The sequence below is a fragment of the Bos javanicus genome, chromosome 5, assembly GCF_032452875.1.
Source record: "Bos javanicus breed banteng chromosome 5, ARS-OSU_banteng_1.0, whole genome shotgun sequence".
Classification (NCBI taxonomy): Eukaryota; Metazoa; Chordata; class Mammalia; order Artiodactyla; family Bovidae; genus Bos; species Bos javanicus.
In genome coordinates, this window is record NC_083872.1 from 113,600,044 (window position 1) to 113,613,532 (window position 13,489).

The 13,489-nt window shown below is 50.2% G+C and overlaps 1 protein-coding gene across 5 annotated transcripts in view; it reads right to left on the minus strand.

The window, feature by feature from the left end:
- The window catches only part of TCF20 (transcription factor 20), a 193,703-nt gene that overhangs the window by 36,815 nt on the left and 143,399 nt on the right, over window positions 1–13,489 (minus strand). For 4 of the 5 annotated variants that reach the window (XM_061418714.1, XM_061418713.1, XM_061418712.1 and 1 more), the window contains one exon: window positions 7,422–13,136. In XM_061418714.1, coding sequence (XP_061274698.1) covers window positions 7,422–13,100 — 5,679 coding nt within the window. In that variant the 5' untranslated portion in view covers window positions 13,101–13,136. Of the gene's footprint in view, window positions 1–2,335; window positions 2,525–7,421; window positions 13,137–13,489 lie in introns of those variants that run through there. The other variant, XM_061418717.1, reaches the window with a different exon arrangement.

Genomic DNA, 13,489 nt, shown 5'->3' on the forward strand with positions numbered 1-13,489 from the left:
CCAGCTAGGAAATTCCCCAGAAGCAACGTGATTCCAGGGCTGACCTAGCCCCCTCCACACAGCCCTCAACACACACGCGCATGCACGGTGGCTGAGCCACACGGCGAAGGCAGGAAGGGGAGGAGGGTCTTTGGGGGCAACCAGTAAGCTGACTGGATTTTCCCTTCTCAGACTTCTTTCCAATACATGGGAAGATGGGAAGAAACTGGCCTGCACCTGTGACCTTCAGGGTCCTGTGAAACTGGCCTTGGCGTAGGGAGGGCAGGGCTGGGGGGCGCGGACGCCGCACCTCCGTCGTGCAGGAGTTGTGTGGGGCGCCGCACTGCTTTCTGCAGGAAGCACGCAGGCCTCCCTGAGGCCAGGAGCCCCTGCACATGCTTCTGTTCGCACCCCAGCCCTGGGGCCGGGCCGAGACCCCCTCACCTGCGAGGGACAGAGGTCCTCAGCTCACCCTAACGTCAGATTCTTGGCTTTCTAACAAGGACTCGGACACCTGCTGAACTGAAATGAATACGTAACTTTTATGTGCTATTTGGTCCTGTGAGCTCTTTAACATTAACAATATACCTAGTTTAACCTCTCAGGGATGAATTATTCGGCCTAAGATACAGTGACCTGTCAGTATTCTTATTTACGCTCCTTTAGCATTTTCAAAGAATAGTCTGAGCCTTATAAGTTTTATTTAAAAATCAGGGGTAAAACTTCTCTCATCGTCCCTCCACCCCTAAAAGAAATAAAGAAACAGACCGTAGGAAAACTCTTCCAATGTGTAAGTTTCACAGGAGAGTCCCTAGAATTCAGAAAAGCCAAATTCTGAAAGAAAATTAACCCTTTCTCTGGAGGTTTGGTCTCAAGGCCATCATGTAGGAATAGAAAAAAAGATACCTATCACACGGATAAAATGTTAAGAAGAATAGGAAATAAGATAATTACACAACCTTCCGCTGCGTGATAACACGGCAACAGAGAGATGAACAAACCTTGGTGCCTTAATGTTACCACGGACAGGCTGTGCCAGCTGTGGTGACTGGGGGCTGGGGGTGGTGGTGTGTGAGGAAGACAGAAGAGGAGGAGGAGGACAGAGAATAATGCAGGGATGAGGGGGATGGAGAGGAGCGTGCGGGGCAGGGCAGGGGCAACGGCAGGCACAGTCATAGGGGAGGCGGGAGGCTGGAGCCAAGGGTAGAGGCCAGGAGTCAAAGGACGGCTCAGGAGGACCCGCGCTGGCGGCTGTGCCCTTGCGAGGCTGCTAGCTTACAGAGCACACAGACGGGATTCAGGGAGAATGTCTTTATTTTAGGGATAACAGGAGAAACTAACCAACCCGTTTTTGACATTTTAACATGCAGTCACATGTTCAACGTAATCAATGCATTAGTACTTTTACACTTGTCAAATTATGTTTTTTGTCACAGTTTAAAGTAAATTAAGGGGGATGTTAGCCTGTTAGATGTAAGAGGGCAATTGTTACTGCCCCTTATTTAGTTACAGACACTCAGAAATGTAAAGAGAGCGAAAGCCCTTTGTACAGGAATGTTCTAGCTTTCAGCTATTTTCAAGTTAGTGTAACTGAGGCTTACAGGGAGAGGAACAAGTGTGTTTTGAAGACTTTGTATTATTTTGCGAAAATATCACACTTGTCAAAACACCTGATAAATACCTGGGCCAAAATGGGTCTTTAGTCAAACACACGTGGCCTCATCTCACATGGCGGGACTGAGGACACGCCGAGCAGACCGGAGCTGAAGGCGCCACTGAACCTGAGGGGAAACTGGGCCCAAAGTGACCCGACAGACTGAAACAGCGTCCATCAGACTAAAAAAAGGAAGTCAAGTCAGTGTCGCTTTAATTTGTTCTCAAGCACATTATGGAGCATAAAAGCTAGACAAATAAAACTGAAAAGGATCTCGCAGTCATAGTGGAACATCAGTTCCAAGAGCCAAGAAGCATAACTTTTTAAAACAGTTTAAAAACCAACGCATCACTGGGGGCAGCACTTCCCAGGCGTGTGTCACTAAAGCCCAGCCAGCCTGTGTTCTGATGTGACGGACTGGTCTTCTCTCTTCCAACCTAACACTTCCCAGGCGTGTGTCACTAAAGCCCAGCCAGCCTGCATTCTGACGTGATGGACTGTGTCTTCTCTCTTCCTACCTCACTGGGAGGCTCGTGAGAATAACACAGATGTGCAGTGTATTGAAAACCTAAATTCCATATACCAAGCTAGCATTCTGTTCTACAAGAGGGATGGAAAATATAGAATGGGGTCAAGGGAAGAGAAATGTAATATTCTTAAAGGGCACTGGTAGAGTGAGTGAGTACAATACAAGAAGATAAAGCGGCAGTATGAGATTTATTTAAGAGACTGGTCAAGAAAGCAACATAACCTTCAACATGTCAATTACATCTCAATTTTAAAAAACAAAAGTAGGCCAACTGTTATGAAACCTGTTACTAAAGGAGACAGCGGAACCTGCAGTCCTGATGGCGCCACCGTGGAACCTCAAGGTCCAAGTTGGGGTCTCTACTGTAAAGAGAAGTGTAGGGTCAAAAAAACCTGTTTTTGTGCCTTTTACCTTTAAGTGAAACATCCCAACTGAGACAATTAAGGCTGCAATTAATATTTTAAAAATAAAAGCTACTTTCAATGTTCTCTACCTAATGTGCTACATGTCATTTAAACCATATGAGGGATGGGTTAAAGAAAGAGACTGCTTTCTTACATGCAGTGTATTTGTTTCAATTATAATGTTCCAGATTTTATTTTGGGATCAAAGCTGACAAGTAGAAGACTAAACTGTTCCTTTCCGAAGACAGGATTCCTGACTAGGAGTTCCTCACTCCTGAAGATGGAGGGGCTGTGATTTAGGGTGTAATTAGTACTTTCTTAAGTAGGAAAGGGTACTCTCGACCTTCTATGAATTAGGCTTGAATTGAGACAGAGGATCTAGTGATCTGCTGAGAAGGATTTAGCCTGCTGATTTAGGTTTCAGGCCATCACTGGACAGGAACACACACCAAAAACTAACAACAAACCAGCCCACCAAATACTGTAAGCTTCAGAGGAAAGCTGGCCATCAACTGGGCAAGATGATGATTAAGAGGTCACGAAAAGCAAAGGAGAAAACGAAAGATATAAGCATTTGAATGCAGAGTTCCAAAGAATAGCAAGAAGAAATAAGAAAGCCTTCTTCAGCGATCAATGCAAAGAAATAGAGGAAAACAATTGAATGGGAAAGACAAGAGATCTCTTCAAGAAAATTAGAGATACCAAGGTAACATTTCATGCAAAGATGGGCTCAATAAAGGATAGAAATGGTATGAACCTAACAGAAGCAGAAGATATTAAGAAGAGATGGCAAGAATACACAGAAGAACTGTACAAAAAAGATCTTCATGACCAAGAAAATCACGATTCACACAGTCAAAGGCTTTGGCATAGTCAATAAAGCAGAAATAGATGTTTTTCTGGAACTCTCTTGCTTTTTCCATGATCCAGTGGATGTTGGCAATTTGATCTCTGGTTCCTCTGCCTTTTCTAAAACCAGCTTGAACATCAGGAAGTTCACGGTTCACATATTGCTGAAGCCTGGTTTGGAGAATTTTGAGCATTAAGAGACAGGAATACCAGACCACCTGACCTGCCTCTTGAGAAATTTGTATGTAGGTCAGGAAGCAACAGTTAGAACTGGACATGGAACAACAGACTGGTTCCAAATAGGAAAAGGAGTACGTCAAGGCTGTATATTGTCACCCTGCTTATTTAACTTCTATGCAGAGTACATCATGAGAAACGCTGGACTGGAAGAAACACAAGCTGGAATCAAGACTGCCAGGAGAAATATCAATAACCTCAGATATGCAGATGACACCACCCTTATGGCAGAAAGTGGAGGAACTAAAAAGCCTCTTGATGAAAGTGAAAGAGGAGAGTGAAAAAGTTGGCTTAAAGCTCAACATTCAGAAAACGAAGATCATGGCATCTGGTCCCATCACTTCATGGGAAATAGATGGGGAAACAGTGGAAACAGCATCAGACTTTATTTTTTGTGGGCTCCAAAATCACTGCAGATGGTGACTGCAGCCATGAAATTAAAAGATGCTTACTCCTTGGAAGGAAAGTTAGGACCAACCTAGATAGCATATTCAAAAGCAGAGACATTACTTTGCCAACAAAGGTCTGGCTAGTCAAGGCTATGGTTTTTCCTGTGGTCACGTATGGATGTGAGTGTTGGACTGTGAAGAAGGCTGAGTGCCGAAGAATTGATGCTTTTGAACTGTGGTGTTGGAGAAGACTCTTGAGAGTCCCTTGGACTGCAAGGAGATCCAACCAGTCCATTCTGAAGGAGATCAGCCCTGGGATTTCTTTGGAAGGAATGATGCTAAAGCTGAAACTCCAGTACTTTGGCCACCTCATGCGAAGAGTTGACTCATTGGAAAAGACTCTGATGCTGGGAAGGATTAGGGGCAGGAGGAGAAGGGGACAACAGAGGATGAGATGGCTGGATGGCATCACTGACTCAATGGACGTGAGTCTGGGTGAACTCCGGGAGTTGGTGATGACAGGGAGGCCTGGCGTGCTGCGATTCATGGGGTTGCAAAGAGTTGGACATGACTGAGCAACTGAACTGAACTGAACTGAGCTCTCAGAACCAACTAAAGAATTTTGTACTGACTTGGCCAAAAAATTTGTTACAAGAAAACCCATAAGAACTTTCTGGCAACCCAATACTTTAGGGTCTTAAACGTTATGTCCCTTCAGGACTGTCACAAATGCCACTGTGGGGGAGTTCCCTGGTGTCCCAGTGGTTAGGATTCTGGGCTTTCACTGCCAGGACCCACATTCAACCCCTGGTCAGGGAACTGAGATCCTGTAAGCCAAGCAGTGTGATCAGAAAAAAAAAAAAAAAGCTGCGTGTCTAAGAAGCAAATCTACTTCAAACTTGGGGTTTAGGAATGACACTGATGGTGGAGAGGGGAAAGGGGAGGAAAAATTCCTGCAAGGTTGTAAGGGGATAGGGAAAAGGTCTAAGAGGGGAAGGCGAGATCCTTGTGAGGCAGAATTAGAATGTTCTCATCTAAAATATATGTAAATTTCACACTGATTACATCCTTGACTATAGTTTACGAGTACTTCCTTTTTCTCAGACACTGTTATAAATTCTGGGGATAATGCAGTGATTAAACAGAGCTTTGTGGGGAAGATGTAGTGGGGAGGGAGAGGACAGTATAAAGTGTCCAAGAATACTATGATCTTGGCTGATAAAACACTTACTAAGTATGACTGGAAGTCATCAGTACCTGTGTCAAGTATGTTTTAAATATAAATCAACACAAAAATCTCTCATCTGACTATACATCACAGACTAAACAAACATGTACACATCTGTTTCCTTTCCACACACACAAAAAAAGGAATAAACTTATCAATGGAATAGACAAATTAATGAGGACATGAAGAAAGGGCAGGGAAACAACGCACAGGAGATGTCCAAATTCTAAAAACCAGAACCAGAACAGACAGAACAAGCGCTTCAGCTGACGGAAAGCAAACAGAAAACGCGTGCAGGAGGGGAGCCGCTGAAAGCCAGTTGCCTCGCGGCCTGAGCCTGGGAACTGCAACGCTCAGAAAGTGGGGGTGGGAGACAGGGCTGGAAACCAGAGCATTCACTCCAAGTTTTTATGAGGAGCTAGGTCCCTGGCACCCGACTCCAGGACTCTTGCCTGGAAAATCCCATGGACGGCAGAGCCTGGTCGGCTGCAGTCCATGGGGTCGCTAAGAGTTGGACACGACAGAGCGACTTCCCTTTCACTTTTCACTTTCATGCACTGGAGGAGGAAATGGCAACCCACTCCAGTGTTCTTGCCTAGAGAATCCCAGACGGGGAAGCCTGGTGGGCTGCCATCTATGGGGTCGCCCAGAGTTGGACACGACTGAAGTAACTTAGCAGCAGCAGCAGCAGGTCCCTTACTTACCCCAATTTAACCAGGTAACTGTCCCCTCAGAGAAACAGTCAGAGAAGAAAAAAGTTGTTGAAAATATCAGAAATGACGATAAATAAAGGTTGATCAGATGAAGAAAGCATGGAGAAATCAGAACAAAAGGAGCTAGAACACAGAACGAGAAAGAAAAGATGAAGCCAGAAGGTTAAGCCAGGAGGTACATTCCTAATTAATAAGAATTTCAGCAGAAGGAGAGAATAGAGAAAACATAAATTATCAAAGAAATAACACCTGACAATCTTCCTGATCTAACAGCTATGAGTTACAGATGGCAAGATCTCATAGCAGCCACCCAGTACATGAAAAGGCCAATAAAGGCCTATCGTTTGAGATTTCAGAACTCTAGGGAAATGAGAAGATCCTCAGACTTTCAGAGGAGAAAGACTCAATGCAAAATTAAGGCCTGAAAATGAGAGCAGTTCCAGTCAACTGTAACACCTCCTCTAGGAACTAGAGAACAGGTCAGGAACCACGACTCTAAGACAGTGAGAGACAACTAGATTCTATACCCAAGCAACGTTCTGTTAAACAAGAAGATGGAAAAAAGACATCCGGATTCACGCAATCTCAACATACTGCCTCCCAGGCATCCTTTTTCTCATGAAAATGCTAAAGCATGATGCACACCATTAAATGTGGCCCAGATCAAGTAAGGTGAAGACATGGGTAAGAAAACAGCATTCAACAGAGGAAAGAAGTAGATGATGACGACGATGAAGAATGCCCCAGAAAAACAGACCTGAAGAACAAAAACCCCCTTGGAAAGTCTGCATCGGAAACGTGTGGTCCAAGAAAATAAAAAGCAAATAAAAACACAAATGAGTAATTCTAGGGAAGTAAAAAGTTTTAAAAGAAAGAAGTTATAACCACAGTATTAATTTCATCGATATTACAGAGACAGATGTTGAAAAATGAAAGAAAAGATCCACAGATAACTCAAACAGCAGTAAAAGCTTATTTTGCTCAGAAACAGAGGAATCTGGCAGAGGTCAGGTTTGAGAAGGGGCGTGAAACACTGACGTTTGTTTTAATGAGCCGGAGGAGACTAATATGACCCTGCATAACCTGTGAACACAAATTACTGATGAAAATAAAAGCTAAACAAATGTCTAAATTACTTCATTTTCTGTCCATCATTTAGGCCTAGGGGCTTTATTATTATTGATGTACTTACTGTATAAGTTACAGGTATACAACACAGTGACTCAGTTTTTAAAGGTTACACTCCATTCAGAGTTATTACAAAGCACTAGCTGTATTCCCTGTGCTGTCCATTAGTCTTGGGGCTTTACTGTGGAGGAATTACCGTGCAACGTGCAATTTGTAAGAATAAGAAGTACGGCTGAAACAAATGAAGGTGGAAGAAAAAGAACCCAAAGGAAGTAACCGAGAGCCGCGGCGGGGGGATTTCTCGTACTCACCATCTCTCTGGCTATTTCCAGCGCTTCCTGCAGGCCATAGAGCCGGCCACAGACCAGGTAGATTCCATTGGCCCAGAGAATACAACCCTCGTGGACCCAAAATTCATTGCTGTCGAGAGGTAGTTCAGGGATTTGTAACTCCAACTCGGGGCCACCTTCTGAAGTGGTGGGCACGGAGGGCTTTGAGTCCAAAACAGTCTTTTCGCTGCTGCCCTCGGTGGTGGCTTTTTTACAAGGGAGCCCCCTGGACAGGGACCGGGGGCCTCCGGCACAGTCTTCCGAGCGGTGTCGCCGCTTAAACCTGGGGTGCGCGGCCAGGCTCCTCTGCTCCTTCTGCTGCTGCTGCTCTTCCTCCTCCTCAGTGTCCGTCTTGGAGCCGTTCGAAGCGCTTTTGTGCCGGACCTTCACCTTGCTCTGCGTTTCCGCGGCCCTCTTGGGAGGTGGATTCTTGGGGAGAGTGGCTGCATAATCTTGGGGGTAAAAGGGTCCAAAGAGGTCGCCCATGTTCCGGTAACTGGCCCACTTGCCGCACAGACAGCAAACCAGGTGCCCCATCACAGAAGACTCTGTCACCACGGGGCCCTGCAGCACGAAGGACGAGGCTGGGAGAACCTTGCTCTCGGTGCTGCTGGGCGGAGGCGTCAGGGACCGCTGGCCCTTCCGCCCCCTCACCAATTTGGTCTGCTCCTCCTCCTCGGCGTTGATGATTGTACACACGGCTCCAAGTTCACACTTATTTACTACGTGGATATAAGGGAAAAAAGACTTGTTCTTGGCATCGGTTTTATCCAGGGGCTGGGTGGCGTACTTCAGCTTGATCTCCGGTTCTTGGGGTTCTACGATGGGAACGGCCTGTTTGGTTTTCCGCTTCCTGGGCTGCGCCCCAGGCTTCCTTCGCTCCCTCCGCTGCCTCTGCTTTTTTGGCTTTGGCTCTCCATCAGCAGAACCCTCTGGTATCTGAGGGGGTTGAGGGGGTGGCGGAGGGGGCTGCTGTTGTTTCTTCTGCTTATTTACACTACCAATGGGTCTCCCTTTCTTCTTTCCTGAGGGGAAGTAACCCTTCGGGGGGAAGCCCTCCTGTTTGGGGGAAATCGTCACGGCATCGCTCTCTTTCTCTTCAGCCTTGGGGTTTGCCTCGGGAGCCAACGTGCCCACTGGAGGTACATTCTTTGAGTCAGGAAAGATTAAAGGTGCTGTCCCGCCCAGGGAGCCGTCTGGTCTCCCTTGGTTACTCCCAGGCTTCTGTGAGGTTGCGGATGCCATGGCACCAGGGGGCTCCTTCCCAGCGGCGACCGTGTCAGGGTGCGTCTCCGTCTTCACCTTGTCGTCCCCACCACCGCGCCACTCCTCCGAAGACCGGGCCAGAGGCTTTTCTCCGCTCAGCTCCTGGCCTGCGGGACAGGCCAGCTCAGCTATCACCTCGCCTTTTCTCTTCTCCAGCTCAGTGTCTGGAACGGCACCGCTCCCACCTTCCGGAGGGCCGCTTTTCAAAGACAGGATGTCGTCAAGAGTAACTGTGTCTCCCCCAGCCTCTGCGCTGTTCGAGGACGCGCTCCTCCTAATGTTTGGGGATGTGATCTTCTGGACGATAGCTTCCAGTTTCAACCCCCGGCCTTTCCTTGGGGGCAGGATTTTGGTCTTAGCAGGACTTGTAAGGGTGACCGCAGGGCAGTTCCTACTATCTGGACTTGGAAGGTCCTTGGAGGACTCCCTCTTAGGGATGGACTTGATCTCCTGACTGTGAGAAAGATGGGCATAGGAATTGTACGCTTTGTCAGTGCCTTCTTTTGACGGGTGAAGGAGGCGCCCTTTATCTTCAGTGTTACTGTTCTTCACATCCTGTGACTGTCTCTTACTGGGAATGGGAGAGATAAAAGAACGGACACGCCTCCTCATGATTAAGGGGTTTTGAGAAGAATGATCCTCTTGACCTGGAAGTCTCAGCATAACGTTACTCGGTTTGGATGACTGCGTAGACTCTGCGAGCCCGTGTCCGTCGGTCTCATGGGGTGGTCCGTACCTTTTCTGATTGGACATTCCTGGGGGGCCGCTGCTTTTGGCTGGAGAAGTCTGCCGAGAGAGATCCCAACAAGATTCTTGCTGTAACTTCTGGGAGCCGTGCTTCAGTTCAATGCCTTTGTTAGAAAGACCATCACTAGACATGAGGCAGCGCCCACCGTCCTGACCGCTGGGGTCATGGTACGTCCCCATCGGTGGGCCATACATCATGCCATCTTTGTCATTCTTCAGGGGGCTCCGGACTCGGTCGAGAAACTGCTGCTGACGTGGACTCTTTCGGGGCCCCTCCTGCCTGTGCTGAGCCGCAGCGATCACTCCCTGAGCAGAACTGCCACCCCAGTCCTTATATTCCTCTTGCTGCTGTTGGTACATCTGTCTCTTGTAATGGAGCTGGGAATTCAAACCTGCACTGGGGTCCCCATAAGCATGAGCACGCGTGTTTGTGTGATAAGCAGAGGCCAGGCTTTCCGAATTGGGAGAAAAGGGAGTGTGCAAAGAACTCCTGTTGGCCCTCTCGGAGAAGGTCATGTGTGGGCTCATGTGATGAGGGTCGCCCCCTGGGCCTCTGCTCCTCCCAGGGGACATCTTCAACTTTTCTGAAAAGTCATGATACTGAGAAGGGGACCGACCCCTCATGCCCTCCCGACTGCCAACTCTGCCGGGGACTCGCCGCATTGGTGTGGGTCTGCTGTCCTGCGGGCCGTAGTCTGAGATGGAATCATGGGTCGCCGCTCCGGGGCTGGCATTGCCTCGGTAAGACTCGTGCTTGATGCTAGCAGGGTGGCAGTGGTCTCCCGATTTCTTGTTGTTGAAACTAGCTTGGGACTTGGACTGTTCAAAGTCTTCCTCTTTTATCTGCCCACTCTGGGATTTCAGCTTTGTTTCCATGGACACCAGCCCACCTGGAAGAATGACTGACTGACTTAAACTGGGATTGAGACGCTCATTCCTCCCAAGTCTGGTGTCGGCGCCCATGTGTCCTAGCGAGTGAGCCCCCGGGTCTCTGACAATCTGTCTTAGTGGAGAAATGTCACAGATGACTGATCTTCTCTCAGAGAGGGAACCCCCGGGCTCATGGGCTGACGATGGAGGCTCTATTTCAAACTTTCTGGGAATTGGGTAGTCGGCCAAATTGATCTGTTTCATCTCAGGAGCTGTGCCACTTGACTTTCTTTCCCAGGGGCCCCAGTGGGGGTTTTCTAACAGGGACCCAATGCTTTTGTTCAGAAGGCCCCTGCTAGCTAACTCATTGGTCTGACTCACTAAGACATTAGGCCTTGTGGCTCCTTCGAGGCTGCCAGCCATGGCCTGGTGCTCCTGAGAACTCCGGGAGTACCTCCTGTCGGGGTGGTGGTGGTAACCCTGAAGCACCTCCTGCAGGAGGCTGGGGAACTTCTCATTTCTACCCTTTCGCTCCCCGTGGCTGGTGAAGTCCCCTTTATCTTGTCCTGTAGGATACTGAGCAAAGCTGCTAATGTTTCTCGGCACAGCTGACCCAAAACTGTCTTTGTAACTATAGCGCAGGCTTCCAGGAGATTTGCTGGGCTCAGTCCTGCCTGTGAAACCAGAGCCCCCTGCAGGGTGCCCAGTCTGGCCATTCCCTTCCCCATTGTGGTTGGAGTTACTGTCTCCACTCTTGTTTCCTTTACTGCCTCCTCCTGGAGGCTCTGGCTGTGGAAGTGACGCGTGGCTGGCTTCCTTTGCCCCCCCGGTGCTGGGTGGCCTCTGTGTGGCTGCAGGATCCTCTTCCTGGGAGCCTTTGTCCTGCCCACCAGGCTTTTCCACCCGGCCTGCCATAGCTTCCCGGGAGACAATCACCCCGACTGTCTTCTCGTTGACTTTTGGGTTGCCCTCAGATGACAGTGGTGTGTCCTTGGCACCCGGCGAGGCGGTCTCTTCTCGGACTGCAGGACTGGTGCTGAGTCGGGGGGCTTCGTTCTGAGCACCCTGTGCTGGTGAGGAGCCTGCCTTTTCCGAGGCCCCGCCCTTGTAGGTGGTGTCCGAGCTTGTGCTCTGGCCACTCAGCTGCCTCACCCTCTCGCCTTGATCCTCAGAACTGCTGGAGCAGCCTCCATCCAGCGACTCTGCCATCGGGGACTTCAGTTGTTCTTCAGCCTGTGAAGAGCCTTCCGAGTTTGGGCAGCTGTCTGTTTTCTTGGATGACGAGGAAGGCCTCTTGGAGGTCTTCTTCTGAGGGGTCAGGGCGTCGGAAAGTAGCATGTGCTGAACCGTATTAGGAAGGTTGGCCACCTGCGTACTCAGGGCACTCAAACTACTCAAGCCGGGATCGGTCAGCCGCTTTTCAGGCACCCCTTCCAGCCCGAACCCTTTGAAGCCCGCAGTGTGAGAGTTGGGACTGGGCATCATCGACGGGGTTGGGCTGAGCTGAGGCATTAACTGCAGGATTCTGTTTCTGGAGCCCATTGGCACATTGCCTTGCCCACACTGGAGGTTCTCCCCGCTCTGTGTGAGAGGAGACGGGGTAGAGCTACAGCTTGGAGACTGAACCACGGAGGCAGCTGGGGAAGGGTTAGAGATGGGGCTGAAGTTCTGGTGAAACTGCATGGGGGACCTCACGGGAACCTCGGGCTGGCTGTACTGCCCGACCTGGCTTTGCAGGGGCAGCTTGGTGGCAGCGTTGGAATACTGCATCACGTGCTGAGGGGGGTGCTGCTGCTGCTGCTGCTGCTGCTGCTGTTGTTGCTGCTGCTGCTGCTGCTGCCCCTGCTGGGTCCCTGGTGGAATCTTGGCCTGTTCGAAATTCTTCATAGATTGAGGCTGATAGCTGTAATTGGATTGTGTTCCATAAGCCTGTGCGTTGGAGCCCACGTTATGCCCTTCGTACTGTGATCCGGCGTTCACACTGTAACTGCCGTCATAGCTCTGCCCAGACTGGCTGAAACGCTGCGGTGATGGGAAGGAGGAGGAGGCGGCGGTGGCAGAAGACTGGTAGTGCTGGCCGAACTGCCCCACTCTCAGCTGGTAGCCGGCGGCCGAGGCCGGCAGAGTTGAGGGCCGCTGCATGGGCTGCAGGTGCGAGGCGCCGGACGCTGGCTGGCTGGCGGCCTGCGGCAGGGGCTGATGGGACTGGTAGAGCTGCTGCCGCAGCTGCTGCACTTGCTGCTGCTGCTGCTGCTGCTGGCTGGAAGGCTGCTGCTGGTACTGAGCGCTCCCCGGAGAGAACGGCCCCGTGTAATCCTGCGAGTAATGAGACACACCGCCAAGGGCAGAGTGCTGTGCTTGAAACTGGCCCACGTGACCCTCACTGCCATACTGATTGCCAAAGCTGCTCCCCTGGGGGGGTCCGTAGCTCTGCACCGGCCCGGAAGGCCTTCGCGGAGGAGGCTGCGGGGTTCCTGTGGCCACGGGGTCCTTGTTGCCTGCCATGTAGTAAAAGTCTCCAGCCTCCTTCCTGAAGCCCTGGTAGCCCTGATGGCCGGAGGTCTCGCTGGCCATCGCGGCCGCCGCCGCCGCCGCTGCTCGTCGTCCACCACCGCCGCCGCCGCCGCTGCCGCTGCTGCCACCACCAGCACCCCCAAAATTCTGGAACATCTGGGCCTGGCGAGGGCTGAACTCCTCTATCCGGGATGAGCCGTGCACCTCCTGGGGGTAGCTCTGCTGGTTCCCGTGGTAACTGCTTTGCTCCCGGAAGGACTGCATACTGCTCAGCAGCGCAGCAGCAGGCCAGCAGCCCTCCTGGAACCAGAAGGAGAAAAGAGAAGCATTAGACACACATCTCCCCAGGACAAACAAAGCCAAGTTTAGAGACGGAGAGGACACGGAAATTCAGATGCCCAGGTGAAGTTAATTATATCTCCTTTATTTCTTATCTGGGCTTCCCTTATGGCCTGAGACTGAACCACGGAGGCAGCTGGGGAAGGGTTAGAGATGCAGCTGGTAAAGAATCTGCCTGCAATGTGGGAGACCTGGGTTCGATCCCTGGGTTGGGAAGATCCCCTGGAGAAGGGAAAGGCTACCCACTCCAGTATTCTGGCCTGGAGAATTCCATGGACCGTATAGTTCATGGGGTTGCAAAGAGTCTGACACGA